Here is a 26,381-nt window from a genome sequence, read left to right as displayed (position 1 = left end):
AGTGCTGGGATTATAGGCATGGGCCACCATGCCCGGCCTTCCTCCAATGATTCAACAACAACAAAAGGCTCAAATCTGCCTTGAGTTTTATTAGTTCCAGTTGGCAAAATAAACCCAACAGTATCCTGAAGAAGACAGTGTGGATCCATGTTTAAATAAGGAGATGGGGCAGGATGGTGGTGTCCGTGTCAGTTAGGGGGATGCAAGCTGAATCAGGTTGGAGTGACCTGGTCCTCTCCTTCCAAAGAATCCAGTAAAGTGGCTGTGGATCTATCTGTTGCCACTGCCACCCTCCACTAGGCACAGCAAACTGGCTTGGGCGTCCCACTGCCATCTCAGGCCACAGACATGTGATCAGCAGTGGCCACCAGAGCAACAGCAGGAAGCCCTGCATGGCCACTGCCACCTTCATGCCCTGCCCTTCTAGGCTCCAGCTCTGGTAAGTCTATGCCTCAGCTCCTTGTATGTAAAAAGGCAGGGTCAGTCCCACATAGAATTGAATGAAGACAATTCTCGGGCCCTGAGAATCGTTAAGACCTGCTGAGCCGTCATGCCAGACTGCTGATTTTCTTTTCATCTTTAGTCTATGTGTATTGTTGTTTATGCATGAATGTCTGGGCACCCTGTTTGTGCTTGGTGCCTGTAGAGGCCAAAAAGGGGGCATCCGATTCCTTAAAACTGGAGTTACACATAGTTGTGAGCTGGTATGTGGGTGCTGGGAATTGAAGCTGGATCTTCTGGAAGAGCAGGGTTTCTGTGCTGTCCTAGGACTTGTACAGTAGACCAGCTCTGGCCTTGATCTCACAGAGTGCTGGGACTAAAATTGTGCACTACCACCATCCCACAGCTCTAAGTAATTTTAAGAAAAACTACTCAATGCAAATCGTTAGAAAAACACTCTAAGGAAAATTAGTAAATATAAAAATAGCATTTTTATTGTTGAGATTACAAATGTTTCTCATTTACATGTCTAGTATTCAAAAGTTCTCCAATGTTAATGTTACCAGTTTTTATATTTTTGTAAAAAAGGTGGCAAGATGCAACCCTGGTTGGTTTGAACTCCCTCTGTAGACCAGGCTGGCCTCAAACTCAGAGATAAACCTGTCTCTGCTCCCTGAGTGCTGAGACTGAAGGCTTGTGCCTTTAGGTCAGGTTACAATTGAGTATAGCTAAAGGAAACAATTTATTTTAAGTAAAATGTTCTTTAAAAAAAAGCCAGGATCTTCTACACATCCCAGGCAGGATCTGAACCCAAAACTTTCCCATCTCAGTCTCCCAGGTTCAAGGTTCTAGCAATGTACCATGAGCAACTAAGATGCTCTGTTAGGACTGCTGCCGTGACCCAATGCTGGTCATCTTCCCAAGTGGCATCCAACTTCACACACTACCAATCCTGAAGTGCAGAAGACCCAGCATCCGCCATAAGCGTTGACAGAGGATCATCTGAACAGAGCGTCCCAGGGAGCTGACTGCAGCTCAGTGCGGGGCTGCCGGCCTGTGCCAGCCTGGCTCCTGCAAGGCTGGGCTTCAAAACCCAGCACCAAAATCAAAGCGACAACTAACAAAACAGCAACAGCTTAGCATCTGCCAGGCAACTGCTACCCTACAGCAACAAATAAGTACACCTGCCCCCTTCCCAGAGAAATCGGCGGTGTGGGTCCTCTGCAGCTTCACACCCTGGAAGCACAGGGCAAGAGCAGTGTTTCAAAGAATTCCTCCGTGCTCCCTACGGAGTCAGCCTGTGGGACGAGCTGGGGAAGCCTGTGGCACTGGTCACAGGGACACCTTCTGTTTCTTCTTCTTGGCCTTCAGCACAGGAGGGAGGGAGATCTTAAAAGCTGTCCTGGAATGACAGAGAAGGATCCCCTCAGGCTCTGGAGCTCAGGAACCTACCTACCCCCACCCAGCACTGTGAAGATAGTTACTCACTCGCACGTGGTGCAGATGGGGCTGAAATTGCAGAAAACTGTTAAAAGTGATGCAGAAAACAAGGCAATTAGGGGACTTGAAAAGCACAGGTTACTTTTTGCCCCACCCACACCCTAACACTACAGTAAGAAAAACCACACATGCGCTTACTAGACAGACACACAGAGCAGACATAGCCAATCTCAATGAGACTGCGATGACAGAAGCAGGCAGCCCTGTAGTCCACGTGGATCGGGGGTGGGAGGATTAGCTGAGACCGCTGATCTTGGTCCGGAAGAAAAACCCACTGTTAAAAGAAGGAGAGGCAGGAGACTTTTAATTCCATCATGGGGGAAAGCCAGCCGGAGTGAAGACACAGCAGCCGTCCTAGGCAGGCAGCACTGAGGAGGGCACGAAGTCAGACTTTCCTTCAGGGCCAGGAGATGGCTCAGTGGGGACAGGTCCTGGCCCCCAGGCCTAATGGATAACCTGGTTCCATTTCTGGGACACACAAGAGAGAAGGAGAGAGCTGACTCCTGCAAGTTGTCCTCTGACCTCCACATGCACTCAGCAGCGGGTGAGCACCCACACACATACAAAAAAACAATAAAAAGACTTTCCTTCAAAGTCTATTAAGACTCATTTTTATTCATTGCACAATTATTTAAAGTGTTTTAAATGTTGTGTTTATGCTGTGTCCTTTTATGTGTGTGAGCACATACATGCTACAGCACGTGTGCTAGGCAGAGGACAACTGCTTGGAGCTGGTTCTCTCCCTCCATCATGTTGGTCCTGGGCTTGAACTCAAGTCATCAGGGTCGGCAGCCAGCACCCTTACTCACTGAGCCATGTTACTAAGCCCATGCTGTACAGCTGTATGACATCTGCAAACGACCTTCAGAGTTCAAGGTCCCGAGAGTCCGCCCTCTAAGCCCAGGAACTGAAGGCACTATTTAGCCAACACTTCCTTCCCAGGTGTGAGAGGTGGGGGAGAGCTGCGGCTAACTCACCAGTAAGTACTGCAGGAGAGAAGGCATCTGAGGCACCTTCAGGTACAGTCCCCCAGTGATGTCACAAGCCTGCAAAACACAGGGGTCACTACCAAAGCACCAGTGGCATTCCAGAGGAGCGGGGCTCATGGGGGACTCCACAGGTCTGTGAGGTCAGTGTGTGAGGTTCGTAGACGCATCCCTGTTCACACTTTGGACACTAGCAACCAGCTCTGCTCCGCCACAGCCACTGGCAGCTTTACTCTGCCTGCTGGGCCATGCGGCATGTCCCAAGCTTCCCAACGCTTTGCTTTAAATAAAGTTTCCTTGCTAGTTTTAAGGTAGGGATGGTGCACACCAAGCTGCAGGACAGAAAACTGATGTTACAATTAAATTCCTGTGACAGTCACGTGGGGTGATGGGGAAGGAGAAGAGGAGACCTGAGGGAAGACCAGAGCTGAGCCTCAGCAGAGAGGGACAGCGAGTGCCAAGGCACTTGTCAGCAGCAGCCCAGGGAACTGTTTTTCAGGCAACACCAAGGAGTCTAAAGGGATCCCAGAATGAAAAGAGAAGATGAGGGATAAACAGAAGGCCTCAGCAAGGACTTGGGTATCAGCCAAGGTGTGCTGGGACAATAGGGGCAGGGAGAGGGGTTTGGGGGTGGGCAGTTGAGCAGAGTGACATGGCCTCGTCTATGCTGTAGGCTATCTGACCCCTGGGATGACAGGACTGGCGAGTGGAGGTATGAGTGCTAACAGAGCAGTTATCAGACAGCTGCAGGCCCATGGATGGAGAGGCTAGGAAAGAAGACAGGAGGTGTGATTCAGGATCCATGCTGAAGACAGATTCAACCAGATCCTAGCAGTATGGAAGGAGAGGAAGAGAAATGGGGGAAAGCCAGGTTGACCTGCCCCGTGAATCATGCTGTGTGCAGAGATAGGGCTCAGAGTCTGGGGGAAGCTATTGTACAGAACAGGCTCTGTTCTGGACACAGTAACTGAGGTGGCCCAGGAGGAGGTGGCATGCGCACTGCCTGCTGAGACCTCAGGAGACGCTGCACTGAACTCCAGCTATCACAGGAAGGGACAGGGGAGCAGAGCCAGCTTTCAATCAGAGTTGAGATCTCTGAGTTAAGAGGACGCTTCGAGAGCTACAAATTGTCACCTCCCTGAAAGCCTGGTCCTAAAAACCAGAAGAAGGCAGCGGTTCCCCTCGTGAACATTACATACTACACAAGCACTGGAATGTCACATGGCACCACACACAGGAGTAATTCCTATATTGGGTCTCATCCTCATGAGGTGGAATCTTAAATTCTAAATACAGAAAAGTATATTTCATTCTTAGGTATCTTAAAACTTCTAAAAAATATATTCTAAAATTAAAAAGACAAAACAAAACAAAAAAACAAACCATACGCCTGCTGTCAGTTGAGCCTAAGAAACAGACACGCCCAGCCCCCACCTCCTACCCCTTCAGCTGACTGATCTTCAAGGATACAATTTTTAAGGAAATTCTGAATGGAAAAAGAATGTTAGCTTGTGTGCATGTGCATGCATGCCACAGCACACACACAGAGACCAGAGAAAACATGAAGGAGTTGGCTCTCTCCTTGCAGAGTGTAGGTTCCAGGGATGACACTCAGGTCATCAGCTTTGCAGACAGGCCCCTTTAGCCATTGAGCAATCTACTGACCCACAAGTCTTTCTTGTGAGAAAAAAGCCTCCATCCTCAGCTTGCTGGTTATTTCAGGGGTAGGTCCCTCTACCCTCCTCCTCATTCAGTTTCAAACTTCTGCTCAAAAGGCAATATCTAAAGCAGGAGACGTGGGATGAATTTGAACCCAACCTGGACTAGAGTGGGCTCTTACCACCACCCAAACAAGCAACATCTAACAGTGCTTTCCAAGACATATGGTGCAATGTGTAGAGTTTACATTTTCCTAGAAGCCCCACTAAAAAGGGGTGGAGGCATGGTGGCACACACTTCTTAGTCTCCACAGGAGGGAGGCAGAAGCAGATCTCTGTGAGGCCCAGGCCCAGGTCCAGCTGCACAGCGAGACCCCAGTCTCATGACCAGAAATGGATAAAATCCATTTTAATTACACATAGCTCAGTATAACCAAAATACCCTCACATTCCCTCGATGTCTCCAGAGTCTTACTCTGTAGCCCAGGTTGCTCTCAAATCTCATGATCCCCCTGCTGCAGCTTCCTCACTGCTGGGATCGACCATCAGCATGAGTCAGCATGCCTGGCAAAGGTATCCCCATCCCCACAGAACGTTCCTGTCCAAAGCCGCGCATGCCTGGCAAACGTACCTGCTGGAGGAGCCCTGAATCCGAGTCCAGCACGCAGGCGTCGATGAGGATATTCTGAAAGGAGCGGTTCAAAACATTATAGCAGTGCGTATGGCTGTCTCACACATGCTAGATTCTATTCTTTTTGGAACTTGTGGTAATCCTCCTGCCTCTGCCTCTCAGATGTTGGTCCAGCAGGACTATGTTCCCTTTAACAGGTGTGGTGACACTGCAAGGCAGACACTGGGGCACTGGCATCTGAAGCATCCAGGACAGGCTGGAGCTCCTGCCTCTAACCCCTGACCCCTTTCACTCCAACACTCCCAGTGCTGAGGAGAATATGGGGCTCTGGTGGTGCTGCACGTCAGAACTACGGTTTGGAGTGGAGAGGGCTGGCCCAGTGGGTAAGAGCACTGCGGCTCATCCACAGGACCCTGGTTCAGTTCAAAGCACCATGCTGTGGCTTATATCATCTATAGCTCTAGTCTCACGGGATCTGACACCCTTTCTTGGCTTCTAAGGGAACCAGAATTGCCCATGTTGCACATATATGTGTGCAGCTAAAGCACTCAGATACATGAAGAAAAAAGTCAGAGAGCAAGGATGACGTGTCAGGCTGTCTGAACATGTCAGTCATTTGCAAAATGCACAGCACACTACAATAAGAAGAGAGACACTGTTGGGCAGAATAGTGTAGGCCTGTGATCCTAGCTCACCTGCAGGTTGACGCAGGGGATTCTCAAGTTCAAGGCCTGTGTTGGCTCTAGGGAGCTCAAAACAAAATGAGAGCTGGGCGGTAATGGCACATGCCTTTAATGCCAGCACTCGGGAGGCACGGGCAGGGAGAACAGGCCATTCTAGTCTGAGAGCAGGTTCCAGGATAGGCAGGGTACACAGAGAAACCTTGTCTCAAAAAACAAAAACAGACAAAAAAAGATGGAGAAGTTGAGGGTTCCTGTATCAAACTGTTGACTCAGAGATTCTGACGGGGTGAGTACCACGACACCCATGCAAAAGCAAGTCTGAATAGAAATTCCTGAGAACACCGCCCAGTCAAAAACTGCCCAGGACCCTAAACAGAAAAATGACAAGCACCCAGTATGGCTTCTGAATCCCCGACCCAGACCCAGCCCTGCTTAGCCAGAACACTACTGTGCAAGAGCGACAATGATCACCTTTTCTGTTGTTTTTTGTTTTAATCAATTTAATTTTGTTTGTTTGTTTGTTTGTTTGTTTTTGGGGTTTTTCCAGACAGGGTTTCTGTGTATAGCCCTGGCTGTCCTGGAACTCACTTTGTAGATCAGGTTGGCCTCGAACTCAGAAATCCACCTGCCTCTGCCTCCCAAGTGCTGGGATTAAAGGCGTGTGCCACCACGCCCGGCTCAATTTAATTTTAATTAAATTAATGTGCATTCATGTTTTGTCTGCATGCATATCTGTGTGAGGGGGTCAGATCCCCTGAAACTGGAATTACAGACAATTGTGAGCTGTCATGTGGGTGCTAGAAATTGAACCTGGGTCCTCTGGAAGAGCAGACAGTACCAATGAGCCATCTCTCCAGTCCCATTTGTTCATCTTTGAGACAGGATCTTTCTGTGCAGCTCTGGGGCTATCCTCTGGACTCCATATAAACCTGGCTGGCTTCTAACTCATAAAGCTGGGTACCTCTACACACGGCTTCTCATCAGCTCTTTCCGGACTTAGAAGGCCGAGGACTCACCTGCTTCTGAGCAGCAAAGATGACGTTCATGAAGTTCATGTACTGCAGTGTGCTGTCCTCCGCAGCCTTGATCACCTGCAAACACAGCCACTAACTGCCCAGGGTGCACTGATGACAAGACCTACTGCATGCTACAGACAGTATCGCTTCTCCAGTCCCTCTTCCTACTTAGTACGAAACCCCTGAAGTAAAGGATGACACCAGAGCTTCATGGTCCTTGTTAGACTGATAGGCATCTGTCCAGAGTACCCAGCATGCACTGGGAGGCCAGGGGACAACTTTTAGGAGTTAGTTCTCTCCTTCCACCATCTGGGTCCTGGGGATTGTTCTTCAGGCTTGGTACAAGGCACCTTTACCAACTGAGCCATCATCTCACTGGCCCAAGAGCTCTGGCTGGCCTGGATCTTGCTATGTAGATAAAACACTGTCCTTGAACCCACAGACACTAGCCTGTGTCTCCCTCCTCAGTGCTAGGATTAAATGCATATGACACTATCCCTGGATGCATTCCCATGTCTTTCAGCTGTCTGAAGTTGTATGTAAATTGTGTATAATCTTACCAAAATCCTTGATTTCATTTCCTGATTATCTATAAAGAGATTGAAAAGAAAAACAACAAAAAGACAGGTTATAATATAGCAAACACGGTAGCTTAAAAAGAATGCAGTTTACTAAGCATTTTTATTTTATATTGAGACAGGGTCTCTCTAAGCAGCAGCCGGGAATGGCTTGGAACTTCCTATGTAGACCAGGCTGGCTGTAAACTCAGCATCGACCTGCCTCTGCTCCTGACTGTCTAAAAATCTTAAATACCCCACCAAGCATGCAGCACTAAACTCAACATGGTAACAGTTGCATAAGAATCAGCTCTTACCTTTAACTGCCTTGTTCACTCTGTGAATGTCTGGATTCATTAACATAAAGGAATATAGAAATGTGTTTCCCAAACATCTGCAGGAGCAGGACAGACCTCCAGATCTGAAATCAGACCCCTCCCATCATCTGCCTCGACAGCTGTATGGGTGAGTTTAGGTTCGGGTACCCACTCTATACTCACAGAGAAAAGCATTCTCTCTGCATGTGAAGACCACAATTACAGACAGATGACTATCCATCATCCTAGAGAGGAATACGAGGACAACACCTAAACCCATCAGCCCATCCAGTGAGATAATAAATGTGAAAGCCATACAAAGATCAGGACAACTGGATAAACAAAAAAGATGTGAATATCACTCAATACAGTCAAAGACATGTCATAAAAAGCAAGGCTCCTTCTGGCAGTGGTGGTACACGCCTTTAATCCCAGCACTTGGGAGGCAGACACAGGAGGATTTCTGAGCTTGAGACCAGCCTAGTCTACAGAGTGAGCTCCAGGACATCCAGGGCTACACAGAGAAACCCTGTCTCGAGAAAAAAAAAAAAAAAAAAAAAAAAGCCGGCCATCAATGGAAAGAGAGGCCCATTGGACTTGCAAACTTTATATGCCCCAATATAGGGGAATGCCAGGGCCAAAAGAATGGGAATGGGTGGGTAGGGAAGTGGGGGGCGCTATGGGGGACTTTTGGGATAGCATTGGAAATGTAATTGAGGAAAATATGTAATAAAAATATTAAAAATTAAAAAATAAATAAATAAAAATGAAAAAAAAAAAAAAAAGCAAGGCTGAGAGTGATAACACATGAAATCAGGTGTGGGCAGAGCCTGGTTGCCCTCTGAGTCCTGTGAACGCTGCAGAATTGGGTCTAGGAGAAACCACCAGCTAACTAACACCTTGCCCACGAAAGACTTCTTTGGAACACACTAGCACAAGGATACAGCACAGAGCTTTGGCCAGGGATCCTGCCAGTAGTGTCTCCGTATGCTGGCCCTTGATGTCACCTGCGAAAGTTACAGAGCACAAAAGGGGGAAATGAAGCCATTTAGAAACTCAAGTATTCACGAATGAATCAAAAGATGAGATGTTCAACGTGGATCTGACACCACAGAAACTAGTAATCAGTAAACACAAGTAAGCAACTCTGCGCCTGTTCGGAATACCTCGGGCTCTCTTTAGGGGAAGGAGCGGCAGAGATGGGAGTTGGTACTTAAAGGATGAGGAAGGACTGAGAGGTGATAAGAGGTTAAGAGCACTGGCTGCTCTTCCAGAGAATCCCGGTTCAAGGTCCAGCACCCACATGGTGGTTCACACTGTCTGTAACTCCAGTTCCAGGGGATCTGATGCCCTCTTCTGGCCTCCACAAGAACCAGGCACACACATAGTGGGTGCGCAGTCACACATGGTGGCAAAACAGCCACACACATGAAGCAAAATAAATTAATCTAAATAGTAAAAAATAAAACATGGCACTTAATTTCGGAGAGGAAGGTTCTAGAGTGGCCCAGAACAGTGTATACACACCTAACACTACTGATCTGTACTCTCAAAAAAAAAAAAAAGGTTAAAAATGGAGTTGAGTGTGGTGGTGCACACCTTTAATCTCACCATGCTGGAGGCAGAGGCAGGCAGATCTCTGTGAGTTTGAGGCCAGCCTGGTCTACACTGCAAGCCAGGGCTACACAGAGAGATTCTGTCTCAAGAAAAATGTACTGCTTTGGAACTGAATTTTTTGCAGAGGCCCAAAAAAGAGCATTGGATCGCCTGGAGTGGAGTCAGAGGAGGAGATGAGCCTCCCTACGTGGGTGCCATGAACCAAACTTGGATCCTCTGCAATAGCAACAGTGCTCTTAACCCCTCAGCCATCTCTCCATCCCTACAACTCAATTACTTTTTATAAGCTTACAGCTATGTGCCCAGCACCATCACCGGAGGGCATGGCACTTTGAATGGGAAGGGCCACCACAAGCACATACATTCAAATGCTTGGTCCTCCCCAGTTGGTGGAATTGTTTGGAAAGGAAGTAGGAGGTGTGGCCTTGTTGAAGGAGGCGTGTCACTGGCGTGTCACTGAGGATGAACTTTTGAGGTTTTAAAAACTCAGACCTTAAGCTGGGCAGTGGTGGCGCACACCTTTAATCCCAGCACCAGGGAGGCAGAGGCAGGCGGATTTCTGAGTTGGAGGCCAGCCTGGTCTACAGAGTGAGTTCCAGGACAGCCAGGGCTACACAGAGAAACCTTGTCTCGAAGAAAAAAAAAAAAGAATGGGATGTTGGAGCCATGGTGGCCAAAGAAAATAAAGTGAGGCCTGATAGACAGACCAAAGGATGGAAAAATAGAGATGTCTAAGCTTAAAGTCTGAGATTGCATCATACTGTGAAATGTTGCCACCTAAATGATAAAGGGCATGGACAGGAGGGATGGCCAGGTGTTATCCACAAGTACTGTACCTGCAGAAGACACAGGTTTGGTTCCTGGCACTCACATCAGGCACACTGCACACACACATTTAACCTTTATTTTTTAAGATTTATTTTATATGCAGGAGAAGTGCATCTGGTGCCCACGGAGGTCAGCAGGGTGATCAGATCACCTAGAGCTGGAATTACAGATGTCAGTAAGCTGTCCCGAGTGCTGAGTACTGAACCTGGGTCCTCTGAAGAGCAGCCAGTGCCACAGAGCTCTAGCGCCAACCCCTCGAAACATACATTTTTCTTAAATTTTTAATCTTCAAAATAGAGATTAATAAATTTAGTATTAAAAGTAAAAATAGCCGGGCAGTGGTGACGCATGCCTTTAATCCCAGCACATGGGAGGCAGAGGCAGGAGGATTTCTGAGTTTGAGGCCAGTCTGGTCTACAGAGTGAGTTCCAGGACAGCCAGGGCTATACAGAGAAACCCTGTCTCGACGAAAAACCAAAAAAAAAAAAAAAAAAAAAAAAAGTAAAAATAAATAAAGGAAGGTAAGCATCCATGGAAGATTCAAGATGTATTTTAAGGAACAAGCTAAGGGACAACCCAGACAAAACAAACAAACAAACAAACACCAAAGAAGAGCCAGGGATGTGGTACTTCCCAGACTGATGTAATCCCAGACTTTAACTTGGGAGACTGAGGCAGGAGGACTACAAGTTCAAGATCAGCCTGGGCTACTTAGGGAGGACCTATCTAAATAAAAGCAAACAAAAACTCAAGCAAGACTGAAAAAGAATAGTCCAAAACCAAGAGAAGAAAAGCTGGCTAACAGTGTGTCTTCACCAGGCGGTGATGGTGCACACCTTTAATCCCAGCACTCAGGAGGCAGAGGCAGGCGGATTTCTGAGTTCGAGGCCAGCCTGGTTTACAGAGTAAGTTCCCGGACAGCCAGGGCTATACAGAGAAACCCTGTCTCGAAAAAACAAGAAAAAAACAAAAAACAAAAAAAACAGTATGTCTTCCTGAGAAGCCAGAGTGGCCTAGAGCCAAGCAGGGTTAACACATATTTATCTTACTAACTAAATATCACAGAGATGGGAGGGAGTAAACCTATGGGAGGGAGTGAAAAGAGAAATGTGGCTAGCATCTGCAGCCTTAAATCTTTGAGCTTAAAGCCTCCATGGCCCCCAAATCAATGCTATTTCAAAGGAAAAACAGTCTACAACATGTAACACATCCGTAAGGTTCAGTGACCATAGTGGAAGAGGCTTGGGGCAAAAAGACCATAAGAGCCAGGGTTCAAGAGGACCTGGCAAAACTGTGTTCTCTGACATGGCAGGAAGCTGTGCTCAGAAACTCACAGCAGCTGTGGCTGCCGGCATAAGCCCTATACAAGATCAAGCTAGTTAAAATTTCAGCCTGGAGTGCGGAGGAACCCTTGAGCCTCCACCCCTAGCTGAGGAGCCATTAACAGCTGACAGAGGGGTGTGGCAGTTGGCTTTAAGGATGTGGTCCCCTAGGTCAACAGTGCTCCAATAAATGGCCCTATATCCATGAGGACAGCACACACCTCTGCCTTCCTACTGCTGAGATTAAAGGCATCTATTACTATGGCCAGAGCATTTTTTATAAAAAGACACAAAGCTGGGAGGCATGTAGAGAGGAGATGAGATGTAGGGAGGAGATGCAGGGAGGAGATGGGAGTGGATCTAGGGGTTAGGGAGAAGAATGGGATTGGTGAATATCATCAAAACACAAGGCATACATGTATGAAATTCTTAAAGAATTCATAAGAATCTTCATTTTAAAAACATACAACAATTCCAACCACATGGCGACAGCAGTGACAATAGCCAGGCTCTTACTCTTGGTCATCAGATCCTTGATCTCCTCGGCGATCACCTCGTTTGCGGCTGTCAACAGCTCGTATTTCCCATCTTTACTCCCAGAGGGGTTACAGTCGGGGAGGGCACTGCCAGTGTCTCCGAAGAAGTCTCCAAGTCTGCCGTTCTTCCCCGGGTATAAGAACCGGCTGAGGGGGTAGGAAAAGATCCTCTGAGTAACCAGAAGGTGCTCTACCCATGCATGCAACTGTTAAAGGACTGAAAAGCAGCCTCTGGCCCCTACCTTTCCTGAATGTGACTGGCGATGACAGCCAGCTGGTTGGAGCGGTTCATGAACAGGTGAGAATTCGCCAGCACCATCACTGCATCCATGCATTTGGATAAAGTAAACTGACAGACACGAGAGGAACATGTCAGCTCCCACACAACCCCATCAGCCCTCAGGGAGGCATCATTGAAAGAAAAATTAGCTATTACTTAGCATTATTTACTTATCATACGCTGTGGTGTGTGTACGAAAGGGTCTTGCTACATGGCCCCGGGCAGTCTGGTGTCAAGTAGCAGCAAGTGTCGCTACCTTCCCATGTCGGTACCTTCCCCTGTCGCTACCTTCCCGGTGTCGGTACACCTGTCCTTCTGTGCAGATGCTCGATGACATCTGACAAGGATTCCCTGCTAAAAATCTGCTCAGCTTTTCTTTTCCTAAACCCAAGGCAAAGAAGCTGAGAGGAGGCCTTCTTCCCCTCACGGACAGAGTCATTTACAGATTAGAACCTTACCTATCATATACTAGCATGGTGGGGCCACATGAGTAAACTTGGAAGCCTTGAACTTAGGAGACAGAGGCAGCCAGACCAGAAGTTCAAGGCCAGCACAATCCTGCTTTTCCACACACATTGACAAAAAAAAAAAAAAAGAATGTTAAAAAAAAAAGGATAGGGCTGGATGGAGAGATATCTCAGTGGTTAATAGCACTGACTGCTCTTCTAAAGATCCTGAGTTCAATTCCCAGCAACCACATGGTGGCTCACAACCATCGGTAATGAGATCTGATGCTCTCTTCTGGTGTGTCTGAAGACAGCTACAGTGTAGTCATATACATAAAAATAAATCTTTTAAGGAAAAAAAAAAAGATAAGGTTGTCTCAAAACTCCAAAGACCAGATCTGGTGGGATGGTTCAATGGTTAAGGGTGCTTCCCACAATGCCTGATTCCCTGAATCAATTCCCAGGGCCCACATGGTTAAAGCAAAGAACTGACGACACCCAAAAGTTGTCCACTGACTTTTACAAGTGCTGTGGCATACTGTACCTTTCTCCCAAGTAAATAAATAACAAAAGATGCCCATTTATATAATAAATAACTGTTAGGCAAGGCAAAACTGACAGGAGGCAGTCAATGGCTGCCAGCAGGTGAAGGACGGAAGCAGGAGTGAGGGTCAATGGGTGTGAGGACTTTGCATGCTGAAAGAAACACTCCAAGAAGGAACTGTGAGGCCAGTTATGCAACTTCCCCGTGTGGTCTAATTGGCTGCCTTTATGAACCCACAGCTTTCCTTTCTGACAGTGTCTCTAGCCCAGACTGGCCAAAGATGAGCTTGACCTCTGGCAATCTGCCTGCTTCCACCAGAGTGCTAGGACTGGATGAGGGCCACCAAGCTCAGTTTGTAAAGACTCAATCCTGGGGCCAGTGGGTGGGATACAGGCATACTGAAGTTAAGGAGAACCCTTCAAAGGCTCAAGCCTTCTTACCTGAGATTCCTTTAACGCTTGCTTTCCCCACCAAATTGGGTTGGTGTCAACTATGATCACCAGAAGGTTCAACTCATCTTCTGCAAACAGTAACAAGAGCAATGTTTAAAATGTCAGCCTTGCTAAACTGAAGTAAAGTTAGCATTCCCGACGAGCTGACGAATCAGCCACAGGTCTGCTGACGGTCATCATCCTCAAGATCGATCGTGACATCACAGAAAAGGCCAAGTTTGTGTGGAGATTAAGTCACAGGGCTGAGGACACAGCTGAACGAGTGCTTGTCTAGTACTGGGGAAGCCCTGGGTTTGATATCTGGTATCTCATTTTTAAAAGGAAAACCAAGGAGGGGGGTGGAGATGGCTTACTAGGAAAAGATCTATAGCTAAGTCTGAGGTGCTGAGTTCAATTCCTGGGAGGCACATGGTTAGGGGAGACCTGACTCAACAAAGGTACCCAGTAACACACACACCGTTAAGGGAAAGAAAAAAGACTAATTTCAAAGACTGGGAATGATAGTGTATTGGTGTGTTGTCTTTAATCCCAACACTTGGAAGGCAGAGGCAGATGGATCTCTGTACGTTCAAAACCAATCTGGTGCAGCTAGTTCCATGCCGAGAAGGGTTAAGAAGCTGGGGAAGTCTCACTCAGCTCTCAGCGGTCCGACATGAGAAGTGAGCTGAGCATGGGCACGCTAACCCTCTGCTCCTGACATAATGAACACTTAATCCAAAGGCATTCACATGTTAAAGGACTGGTAGGAATCGCCAGCAGTAGGATTTCAGGCAGGAGAATAGGGACTCATGAGGAGCTGGGGTCTAAGTTCAACCCATCATAAACAGCCAAGGCAGTTGTGATTAAAAATTTTTTATTTATTATTTTATTTCTATAGCCCAGGCTGACCTCTAACTCCTTGTGTAGCTAAGGATGGCATTAGACTTCTGATCCTCTTGTCTCTACCTCCCAAGTGCTAGCTTACACCATGTCTGGTTGTAAGCAGTGTTGGGGACCAAATCAGGCCTCTGTGAATGGCAGGCAAGGATTCTATTATATTGCTACATCACCAGCCTAGGGACCGACTTTTAAAAATACCCAAAAAGGGGGAAGTAATTCTTTTATGAACAGAAGTTTTTACCATGCAAAGGAATTAGGCCACTATCCAGACTGACAGACACAACTAAACAGGCTAAGTAACACAAGCACTCAACACACACCCATGCTAGATGTATGAAGACCAGCGAGCTGATGGAGATGCTTTGAAGAACCGACACTTAATTCAGTTTGGTGCTGGACATTGTACATAGACACTTGTACATGCTCTGCCACCAAACTACATCCTTAGGGCTTTCTTATTAAAAAAAAAAAATTAGCTGTCTTTTATATGCATGAGTGCTTTCACTGTGGCTGTATTCACATTCACAAAGTGCCCTCAGAGGTGGAAAGATGGTGCCATATCCCCTGAATAGCTCTGCTACTGTCTGCATGTTGGACTGAACCAGGGTTCTTAACCACTGAGTCATCACTCCAGGAAGCATAACCCTTTAAAATAGGATCTCAATAAACTGCCCAGGCTGGCATTGAACTTGGAAACCTCATACCTCTCGAGTATCTGGGATTACAGGCATCTGACACTATACCCAGCCACGAGCCTATAGTTCAAACGGACAGAGCAATCCTGCCAGTGCCTGCTGTCATGAAAAGCCTGGATGCTCATGTAATAGTACAAGGCAGTGCCCAATTTACTGTCTCCTCCATTCCCTCACACAGCTCCTTCATCAGGATCAGTGCCCCCACCTCCGGCTTCTACAGAACCAAATCCTTACTCTTCCTTCCTTGCTAATACCAAGACTGGGAAAGAAAACAAGGTGTAGCCTGTCAGTAACATACTCATGAAATTTCCTTGAGTGTCTACCTCACTACTTGACAAGCAGCGCCAGACCTGCCTTTCTCCTAGAGGTGTGAGAAATGGCTATGGCTGCTACTCTTGCTGCCACAATCCATTTTTCACACAGTATGCATTTCACAAAGTGATGCTTCTAATGTTGTCAACCAAGTAAGTAATTCTGGGACCGTGCAAAGGCTCGGCTGGTAAAGGTCCTTGCTGCCAAGCCTGATGACCTGTGTTCAACGCCTAAGACCCACACAGTAAATGAGAGAAGATTCCCACAAGTTGTCTCTGACTTCCACACCAAATAAGTGAATACAAGGCAACAATCTTTGAGGTACCAATGAAAATTGTAACTAGGGCAGGACAGTGGTGGCACATGCCTTTGATGCAAGCACTTGGGAGGCAGAGATGGGTCAATTTCTGAGTTGGAGGCCAGCCTGGCCTACAGAGTGAAATCAGGACAGCCAGGGCTATACAGAGAAACCCATTTAAAACACACACACACACACACAGGGACGGGGTGGGGGGAGAACACCTGTAACTAGGGGCTAGAGAGATGACTCAGTGGTTAAGAGCACTGACTGTTTGGCTGGTGAACCCAGGTTCAATTCCCAGCACCCACATGGCAGCTCATAACTCCAGTTTTAGGGAATCCAAAATCTTCACACAGACACACATGTAAGCAAAACACCAATGCACATAAAATGATTTTAAAACTGTAACTAGTAGTTCACTGTATGACTAAGAGCTTCCCACTTTCCCTCTATCCTCTTCCTTCCCCAGGATGTTTGTACATAAAGTGAACTTCACAATGTCGCTCACACCAAAGTTCTAGTATCTTCACTTTGCCTGGACTCCTTATGAAAGACAGTCCTTAGTTGCCACACACTGTCTTCACAGCCCTGGTCACCTCTTAGAATGAACTTCACTCGCCCACTTGTCTCTCGACCATAAGGCACCACACGCCCTAAACTTCCCTGTGTCGAGTTCTGTGCTGTACTTCCCAGTTTGGAAAAGAATGTCGAATAACACAGGGGGGTAATCCCATTATGTCCTGAATGACACATTGGGCCAGCATCAGCACGCCTATATCCCAGAACTCGGATAAGGCTAAAGGAGGAGAGAGCATCTGCATAAAAATTAGGGTTGGGGAGGAAGCTCAATTGGTAGAATGCCTACTGAGCATGCACAAATATCTGAGCACCACAGAAAAATCCAGCTTGATCGTGCACGTCCGTAATTCCAGCAATCTAAAGGAGACTGGAGGATGAAGGGTTCAAGGCATCACAGCGAGTTCTCCGTGAGAAACGTCCTCAAAAACAAAATTGCTAAGTGAATGAATAAACGAATGAATGAATACACTGGCTGTTCCTCTAGAGACCAAAAGTGTCCCTCCCGCCCGGCTCCGCGTTTCGATCCCGGCCACCCTCACCGTCCGCGGCCATGGCTTCCCTACGCCTCCGTGAAGCACGGCCCACAGACCAAGGCGCACTCGATTTCCGGCGCCGACGAGTAACGCCACGCACCCCGGAGACGACGGAACTGACGCGCGAGAAGGGCGACAAGCTGTCAGGCCGTGCTTTGCTGCTGGCGCCTTGCGGGAAGTCGCTCGAGGAAGCCATGGAGGACGGTGGTGAGTGTGTCAACAGAGCGGCGGGGACAGACGGTCCGCGGCCTCCGCATTGGCAGCCTGAGCTCCGGGCGAATGCTTTTAGTTTAAAAGTGAACTGTAAACATTTATGTCTGTGCACATGCGCAGACTCGATTGGCGAACACTGCTCAAAAGGCTGCAGGCGACATAGATGAAGTGGATGAGCGGAGTCCTTAGAATACTACTAGCCTCTGGTCTTAGTCCCTGAATTTTATGCCTTGTGCACCAATAGCTTTTTTTAAAATATGGAAGAAGCTATGTCCCTGCCAACAGTAAGGAGGTATCGTCTCTACCCCTACCAACATTTGGCCCCTTTAACTTTAAAGGCTGCTTTTTAAAATGTATTTGCCTCTTATTCTTAAGGTCAGCAGTTGTTACCAAACTCTCTGGCCTCTTCCTGCTAAGTTCACGTGAATATCCCTTTTGTTCCCCCCCTCTCTCCTTAGAGTTAATTGAATACTTTAAGTCTCAGATGAAAGGAGATCCTAACATGGCCTCAGCGGTGGCTGCCATCCAGACTTTGCTGGAATTCTTAAAGAGAGATAAAGGTGAGAAGGGTCAGCCCCGAACAGTCTGGGCCTTGGAAGGTCTTAAGATGACTCTTAGGAGTGTGAACAGGCAGATCTGTATACAGTCTCAAGGCCAACCTCTGTGTCCATGGCAGACTTGAGGGCCTGTAGGGAAACCCTTGGGTTATCACCGAAAGGATTTCCATCCACCTACAAAATATGGCCTGATGCAAGAGGCAGCAATACAGCCTTAAATTAAAGGCTTATATGAGAGCAATAATTTAGCTTTATAGATGCGTACCAAGCTCCTAGCTTATCCTCAGTTCTGTGCAGTGTTGTAATGTTCCGGAATAAATTCTGGTATCTATTCATTGAGACCTACTGAGTATAAGTCTTAAGATCCTGGGCATAACATGGCCTTTTTTTTTTTTTAAGATTTTTATTTATTTATTTATTATAAGTAAGTACACTGTAGCTGTCTTCAGACGCACCAGAAGAGGGTGTCAGATTCCATTATGGGTGGTTGTGAGCCACCATGTGGTTGCTGGGATTTGAACTCAGGACCTTCAGAAGAGCAATCAGTGCTCTTACCTGCTGAGCCATCTCACCTGCCCAACATGGCCTCTTATACTTACAAAATATGGGCCTTTTTTGTTCTCATGGGATGGCCAAGAGGAGAATTTCTCTAGCACAGCCTCGCATATCTTCCTGGCATACATACATTCAGATACCTTGGAGCCTGCAGATCTGTCTCACAGATCTCATCTGCCCCTGCTAAGTAATGACCTGCCATGTTGTCACTTGCTGCAGATCCCTGCTGGCCTCTTTGACCTTTACTTTCTGGTTTTTCTTTATTAGCGTGTGCATGAGTGTGGGTGCACATGAGGACAGCTATTGGGAGTTTCTTCTTTCTTTACTCGGGTCACCAGGCCGGCACCACAAAGCAGTTTGCCCACTTTGCCATTTGGTCTTCTTAGTTTTTTTGTTTTTGTTTTTTTTAAACCAAGTGTGTCCCTTTCTTAGGCCTTGGTATTCCTGACATCTACACAGGAGCTGTCCTCACTGGTCTTCACATGTCTGAGTCCTTCGTCAAGTCTTGGTTTCTGTGACGCAAGAGGCCAGCCTCGCAAAGGCGCTTTACCTTACATGTCATACTGCCTTTTCCTGTCATTGTTCCAGTTTGTAATGTGTCTGTCTCTTTCTGTGCTGATTTATTGCTCCATGAGAACAGAGCCCTCTCTCATGTAGTGGCTGGCACAGAGAAGCATCCAGTGTTCTTTGAAAGAGTGGATGCGCTGGGCGTGGTGGCTCACGCCTTTAATCCCAGCACTCGGGAGGCAGAGGCAGGCGGATTTCTGAGTTCGAGGCCAGCCTGATCTACAGAGTGAGTTCCAGGACAGCCAGGGCTACACAGAGAAACCCTGCCTCGAAAAAAAAAAAAAAAAAAAACCAAAGTGTGGGTGAAGCGCAGACCAGCAAGGGTGGTGACGCTAAATGAACATCACTCCCCTGCTTCACCATTGCAGGAGAAACACTCCAGGGCCTGAGAGCAAATCTCACCTATGCCATAAAAACCCTCTGTGGTGTGGACTCCTCAGTGGCCGTGTCATCTGGTGGGGAGCTCTTCCTTCGCTTCATCAGCCTCACCTCGTTGGAATACTCTGTAAGCCCCACCCTCCCCAGGACCCTTCTCTGTGTGCAGATGCTGTGCGCTCTGCTGGCGGCTCCCTTCCCCCTCCCTTCACGTGGCTCTTCCCTTCCCAGGACTACTCCAAATGTAAGAAGATCATGATTGAGAGAGGAGAGCTGTTCCTGAGAAGAATATCCCTGTCAAGAAATAAGATTGCCAATCTGTGTCATACGTTCATCAAAGACGGGGCCGTGAGTAGTCGCCTCTTTCGTGCTGCTAGAATCAAGAGCTTTGGGGTCACGCTGCTGGGCCTGGAATGCTGGCTCTGTCACCTACTGCTGGGACGGTGGACAGTCACTTCTCTGTCCTGAATTTTTCTTGTGTGTTAAGGGCGGCAGCTCCCAGGCTGGGTGAGGGGTGACTGAGACGCTCTGTAGTGTGCACACTGTCAATACAGACATTATAGAGGCTCATCGTTGGGAATGGGGAGAACATGAGACCAGCATGCGTGAGTCTTGGTATAATAGGCTTTTTACTTTTATGTGGGGCTGGAGGGTAAAACAAGGACTTCTAACCTGCTAGACATGCTCTACCACTGAGCTACGCCCATAACCTCTTGTTTTTTTGTTTTTCTTGGGTTTTTGTTTTTTTTTTTTTTTTCCTGAGACAGGGTTTCTCTGTGTAGCCCTGGCTGTCCTGGAACTCACTCTGTAGACCAGGCTGGCCTCGAACTCAGAAACCCGCCTGCTTCTGCCTCCTGGGTGCTGGGATTAAAGACGTGAGCCACCACACCCGGCCCATAGCTCTCAGTAAGCTATTTTTCTAAGGGTTTTTGAATCACGTGTCTTTTGTATGTGTTTGTGTGAGTACGCCTACGTGTCACAGTGAATGTGTGGAGGTCTGAGGAATTGGTTCGTTCCACTGTGTAGGATCAGGGCATCACACTCAGGCCATCGGGCTTGGTGACAAGCACCTTTACGCACTGACCCATTTCGCTTGCTCTGACTTTTATGATTGAGTTTATGGCCCTCTAAGCTGAAGTGAGTCTGCGCAGACTAGCTGTTACTGTGGTCACTGCCAAGCACCTTCAAGCCAGCCTTGGCACTGGGTGGAACTGTCCTATTTACAACTACGACCTGTCCCTAATTAAATGAGACTCAGCCAGTCTCCAGCTTATCCACTCCTCCAGGTGATAAACCCTGCTTTCTCTGTCACCTGCCTGCGGTTGCTACCCTTGTGTTCATGGTCTGGGCCCCCAGATCCTCACAAACCAGCTTCAGCACATGCTGTCTAAGATGGCTCCTCTGAGGAAACTGGCTCTTGGAGGCAGTGTGCCCTCAGCCACCCAGACCACGCCTGTGTTCACTCACATCCTGACTCTCAGAGCTCACCCTGCCTTTTACTGCGCTTCTTACCTTTGAAGTATGCTATTAAATACATGAGAGGTTGTGTAAATGGTGGTGTCACAGACCTAGCCATTGGAGGCCTGGCCACGACCCTCTTCTCCTTGGCTCACAGAATGTGGCTGTAGTGTGGCTTTCTCACCTACCACCCACAGCAGCCTGCCCTTAACCTTTCAACTGGGTTCAAAGCAGAGCTACAGGATCTCAAAGCTGCAGGCAGGTCACCCGTGGGCTTGCTAAATGCCTTGGGTCTGAGGTGAGGCCTGAGCCCCCATGGTTCTAGTGAGCAGTTATGACAGCCACGTCTACTGCATTCTTAGAGCATAGGCCATGTGAGTCCATAGCCATCACCTGCACCATAGATGGCTGTACTTACTGCACTGTGCTTGTCAGTTTGAAAAACTTGTTAGCTCCCCTTGTGTCTAGTGACTAGATTTTTTACTTCTAGAAAAATGGGTGGCTGCATTAGTGGGACATATGACAAGAAGAGGCACCTAGGGCCTGGTTCTCTTGGCCTTCCACTGTCAGTGGCCTCATCAGACCACTCTTACTACCTACCCTTCTTGGCAGCTGTAGGCTCAAGTATGCAAGCTCTTTATCTTATGGCTAGGGAAGCCAACCCATGGGCCTCCAGATGTACTGGCTTATGTGCCTTTGGGTTCTGCTGGGGAGATCTGTGCCCTACTTTTGGGGGCAGAAATGTTGAAAAGTTCAAGCTCAGTGGGCTTGAAATTCAGTGTACTGTTATGTCACCCTTCTGATCATGGTTGGTTGTAGAACACTGGCGCTTCACCTGACAGGAGGAGTCATGGCAGTGCAGACAGGGTGGGCAGTGGCTGGCAGGCAGCTTGCCCCTCTGATGGAGGTTTCTTGTTCCATAGAGGATTTTGACTCATGCCTACTCCAGAGTTGTCTTAAGAGTCCTGGAAGAAGCCGCGGCGGCCAAGAAACGGTTCAGTGTGTATATCACAGAGTCGCAGCCTGACTTATCTGGGCAAGTATCTCGCCGCTGGCCAGGGAGTCAACATTGCCTTGGACCCGTTCATGACTATTCCCGCCCCTTAGATAGAGGAAAGACCCTGTGGGCTCCAGGGGCACAGTGCCGGCTGTGGTGGTTTTGTTTCCAGTTTTGAGGGTTTTTTTAAGGGTTTTCCCTTAGGTAGTTACGTCAGAGGAACAGCAGGACACTAAATGAAAGAATTGGTGATTAACAGCCCCATCTCCTGAAAAGCAAACTTTGTTCTGTTTTCCTCTGGTTGAGGGACGTGAACCCTGACTGCCCAGGCTTGTCAGGCACTCTGGAGCTCCTCCTCCGGCTGAGCGGGTTTGAGACAGGGCTTCTCCTTGTTGCCTTGACTGTCCTGAAAGATTGATTTATTTTATGTGCATTGGTGTTTTGCCTGGATGGATGGATAGATAGATATAAATATCTCTATCTGTGTGAGGGTGTTGGGTCCCCTGGAACCGGAGTTACAGACCATGGTAGTGCCATGTGGGGGCTGGAAATTAAACCTGGGTTCTCTGGAAGAGTGGCCCATGCTCTTAACTACTGAGCCATCTCTAGCCCCCAACTCCACAACCACCTGTAATTTCTAGGGGATCCTATTCCCTCTTCTGGCCTCAGGCAGCAAGCATTCACGGAGTGCACAGACATACATGCGAATCACTATTCACATAAAATAAAAACATCTATGTCTAAAAAGAAGAATTAAAGAACTTTGGTTCCTGTGTGCTTGGTCCAGAGTCAGCATCTGCCCCTTGAGCCACTGAGGTTGCAGGACATCTTTGTCTAAATCATGGTCATCATGCATCACTGGGACCTCACTGTCATGTTTTCATGTCACCTTCAGTAAGAAAATGGCCAAAGCCCTCTCCCACCTCAACGTCCCTGTCACTGTGGTGCTGGATGCTGCTGTCGGGTAAGTGACTCTTACTGTGTCCCTGCATTGCTGGCTCCAAGCAGAGTTTGAATCCCATCCATAAAATCTGACTGGGTAGCATCTCTCCTCTTACAGTAAGCAGCACAGAAGACAGGCTGCTGGGGTCTTGTTTCTGAGATAGACTCTTATAGCCCAGACTGGCCCAGAACTCACAGTCCTTCCTCAGAGTGCCAGGGTTGCTTGCAATGAACCTCAGCCTGGCTGCTCATGTTTTCCGAGTAAAAGGCTATGGTCAGCAGTTAGGTGATCGCTGTGCTGTGTCCGCATACCTGGCTGTGCAGTGGCTCACTGGGAGCATCTTCCAAGTTGGGTCATCGGTGTGTGTGACCCACAAACGAATAGTAGTCCTTTGAAAAGAAAGCTCACTATTGAGGTGGTTAGGGGTTCTTGGATAAGCATCTTCAGTAGTACTGTCTTAAACAGTAAACTGTTACACACCTAGTATCCCAGCACTGGAGCAGAGGCAGAGGACTCTGAATACCAGGCCAACCAAGTATTTCTTTTCTGTTTCCTCAGCTATATCATGGAGAAAGCAGATCTTGTCATAGTTGGTGCTGAAGGAGTGGTAGAGAACGGAGGCATTATTAATAAGGTAGGTACTGTCATACTGTTCCCAGAAGCCCCTACAGCCTGAGCAAGACCTTGTCAGCTTTCTTCTTTGGAGGCTGATCTTGGTGAATTTAGTCAGTAACATGTATACACAATAGGTGCTTTTGTTTGGATATGTAATTTGAGACCAGGTATTATGTAGCTCAGGATAGCCTCAAATTGTCTCAAACTCCTGTCTGTGCCTCCCAAGTACTGAGATCATAGGGATGACCATCACACCCAGGCAAACTGGATTCAGCTTGGAATTGAGTGTCTCTGGTTTTGTTTCCATTTGATTGAGGCCTTCCATCCCCAGGGTTTATTACATTTTCTCTGTCACTTACCTTGGAAACTATGACAAATGTCATAATCATATTAAGCTGTGCATGCACGGTCATAAGTCTCAGGTTCACTGGCATTCGGCACACTCACACCATGCTATTGCCAGTGTTTACAAAGCTTTCTATTTGTCCCAGATGGCCTTTTCCCATGTCCCCGGTCACCTTTGTTCTGCTCTGTCCTGATTTTTCCAGGCCAGGGAACCACAAATAAGTAGATTTACATGACACTTATGATTTTGAGCTTGACAAACTTCACTGGCCCCACTGTAGCATGTGTCATTGCTGCGTGCTTTCAAGCACAGTACCGTTCCATTATAACACGACCATTTGCCCATGTTCACCTGTAGTGGACACTTGGATTTTTCTACTGTTGGCTGTGGTGCAGGGTGTAACTGTAGACACTGGTCCATAGTGTCTGAGGCCCCCAAATATGGAAAGTGCTGGCTTATCTTAGACTGCACGTACTTTTTCTAACTGGTGATGCTGGCATCTTTTCATGTGCTTTGGGAACATTTATCTTGGAAGAAAATTTGTTTTCTTTCTTAAAAGGTCATCTTTGAAGGCTGGGAATACAGCTTAGCCTGTCTAGTACACTGAAACCCTTAGTTCAAGCCCCAGCACTGAATAGACTAGGCCTGGTGGAACTCAATCCCAACACTAGGTGGTGTGGAGGCAGGAGGATCAGAAGTTCAAAGACATACTCGAGTGCAAGGCCAGCATAAAATACATTAAGACCTTGCCTTTTAAAAAGCAACAGTTCGGGCTGGTGAGATGGTTCAGTGAGTAAGAGCAGCCGACTGCTCTTCCGAAGGTCTGGAGTTCAAATCCCAGCAACCACATGGTGGCTCACAACCATCCATAACGAGATCTGACTCCCTCTTCTGGAGTGTCTGAAGACAGCTACAGTGTATTTACATATAAATAAATAAAACACTGGCTGCTCTTCCATCTGCTTTGGATTGATTCCCAACACTAAGATACCATCAATCATTAGTAACTCCAGTTCCCAGGGAATCAGACAACAGTTCTGATCACCACGCTAAGATTAAACTTACTCTGTGCCTCCTGTTTTACTGAGCTATGTAAGCTCACCCTGTCCATCTTCCCTGACTTCTCAGATTGGAACCAACCAGATGGCCGTGTGTGCCAAAGCTCAGAACAAGCCCTTCTATGTGGTTGCAGAAAGCTTCAAGTTCGTACGCCTCTTTCCACTCAACCAGGAGGACGTCCCAGATAAGTTTAAGGTAAGTTTTATGTATTTGACAGGGGTCTTTGACTCTACCCAGAAAGTTGCTCCCTTCCCATTGCTGTTTCCTGCAGCTTTTCTGGTGTAGAGATGGGAGCTGAGCACAATCTCACTCACATAGCACCCTGCTGAGAGCCTGGTGGCAGAACCCGTTTCCTCATCCCATCTCTGCTGGTTTTTACAAACCATGTGACCTTGGCCAGGCACTTCCATTGTGGCCTCCTCTCTCCTGTGGGATGGGAAGGTATCCTGGACATGCTGTCCCTGCCAGCCTGCTACACAGCCAGTGTCCTGACCCAGGGGTAGTCCTGGCAAGAGCTCATTTACAGCTCAAGCCAGGGCCTCAGCAGTGCAGAGCCTGGATACGGGGCCAATCTAGCTAACCACGTTCTTTCCTCCTCAGTACAAGGCAGACACTCTCAAGTCTGTGCAGACTGGGCAGGATCTCAAAGAGGAACACCCATGGGTGGACTACACCTCCCCATCCCTCATCACCCTGCTGTTTACGGACCTGGGTGTGTTGACGCCATCTGCTGTAAGCGATGAGCTCATCAAGCTGTACCTATGAGCTGAGTCCCTCCTGCCAATGTGCAGGAAGCACGCTCTGTGCAGGATGAGCAGCCTCTCCACGCCAGCCAGCCATGGGCCGAAAATGAACCCGACATCAGACGTCCTGAAGAATCCTTGGACTTCTGCTCTGTCACATCTGAAGCTGTTCCCAGTTCTAGAACCAAGCTGAGGCGCCCTTATGGTTTTCAGAAACTCAGTCTCAGAAAGGACAACTGAGGAGATTACAGCTGCAATCCTGAGGAAAGATGGCACACGAGCAGAGACCCCCTTCTCATACCACACTCAGACGGCTGAGTACAAACCTTATGGTGCCTCACAAGACAGCAAACACTGGCTGACTACGTCTGGCTTCGGGGCTCTCCTCAGCAGCCCAAGCCAGACAGGAGAAATATCAATGCAGGAACCATTCATGTGCCACTGCGCACAGAATGTTGTCTATACAAAATGGGAGTTTACTTTACACATGGTTAGAACCCAAACAGCTTTTTAAAGTTAAATGTGGAAACAAATCAGGATCTTTTTAAATAAATTATATGAACAATTTCGATATGGTATTGCCTCATATAAGTTGACACAGATCAGAAACAGTGCAAGCACAATTGGGCAGACCCATTAACAAGAAAAGGCCTAGCCGCACTTCTCAGGGTAGGATCCCCTTTCTGGTTTCAATAAACCACCACCAGAGCCTGTTCTAAAATACTCTCAACCCCAATCTGACACCAGCCTGTGGCCCCAGAACACAGGAGGCTAAGGCAGGAGGATCAGTCTGAAATCATCCTGGACTACATAGTTGTCTTCGTTAGGGTTTCATTCCTG

At 47.7% G+C, this 26,381-nt stretch overlaps 2 protein-coding genes across 2 annotated transcripts; one reads left to right on the top strand and one right to left on the bottom strand.

Moving 5' to 3' along the window:
- Positions 1-909: 909 nt before the first annotated feature.
- Positions 910-17,183, bottom strand: Gtf2h3 (general transcription factor IIH subunit 3). Its single transcript, XM_021163466.3, has 13 exons — positions 17,120-17,183; positions 13,803-13,882; positions 12,335-12,441; positions 12,073-12,239; positions 8,734-8,796; positions 7,790-7,819; positions 7,476-7,504; positions 6,916-6,990; positions 5,217-5,270; positions 2,919-2,987; positions 2,080-2,215; positions 1,930-1,966; positions 910-1,843 (listed from the first exon to the last, which is right to left on the bottom strand). Exons 1-13 carry the CDS (start codon positions 17,130-17,132, stop codon positions 1,774-1,776), a joined length of 930 nt encoding a protein of 309 aa, XP_021019125.1. The 5' UTR covers positions 17,133-17,183; the 3' UTR covers positions 910-1,773.
- Positions 17,184-17,221: 38 nt separating this feature from the next.
- Positions 17,222-26,112, top strand: Eif2b1 (eukaryotic translation initiation factor 2B subunit alpha). The gene is made up of 9 exons (XM_021162910.2): positions 17,222-17,320; positions 17,785-17,886; positions 19,374-19,510; positions 19,612-19,728; positions 21,762-21,874; positions 22,731-22,799; positions 23,337-23,412; positions 24,868-24,993; positions 25,399-26,112. The coding sequence occupies exons 1-9, from the start codon at positions 17,308-17,310 to the stop codon at positions 25,561-25,563; spliced, it is 918 nt and encodes a 305-aa protein (XP_021018569.1). The 5' UTR covers positions 17,222-17,307; the 3' UTR covers positions 25,564-26,112.
- The last annotated feature ends 269 nt before the right edge of the window (positions 26,113-26,381 follow it).

Source organism: Mus caroli, unplaced genomic scaffold (assembly GCF_978045245.1).
Source record: "Mus caroli unplaced genomic scaffold, Mus_caroli_1 scaffold_4, whole genome shotgun sequence".
Taxonomy (NCBI): domain Eukaryota; kingdom Metazoa; phylum Chordata; class Mammalia; order Rodentia; family Muridae; genus Mus; species Mus caroli.
This window is presented reverse-complemented; position numbering and strand designations above follow the sequence as displayed.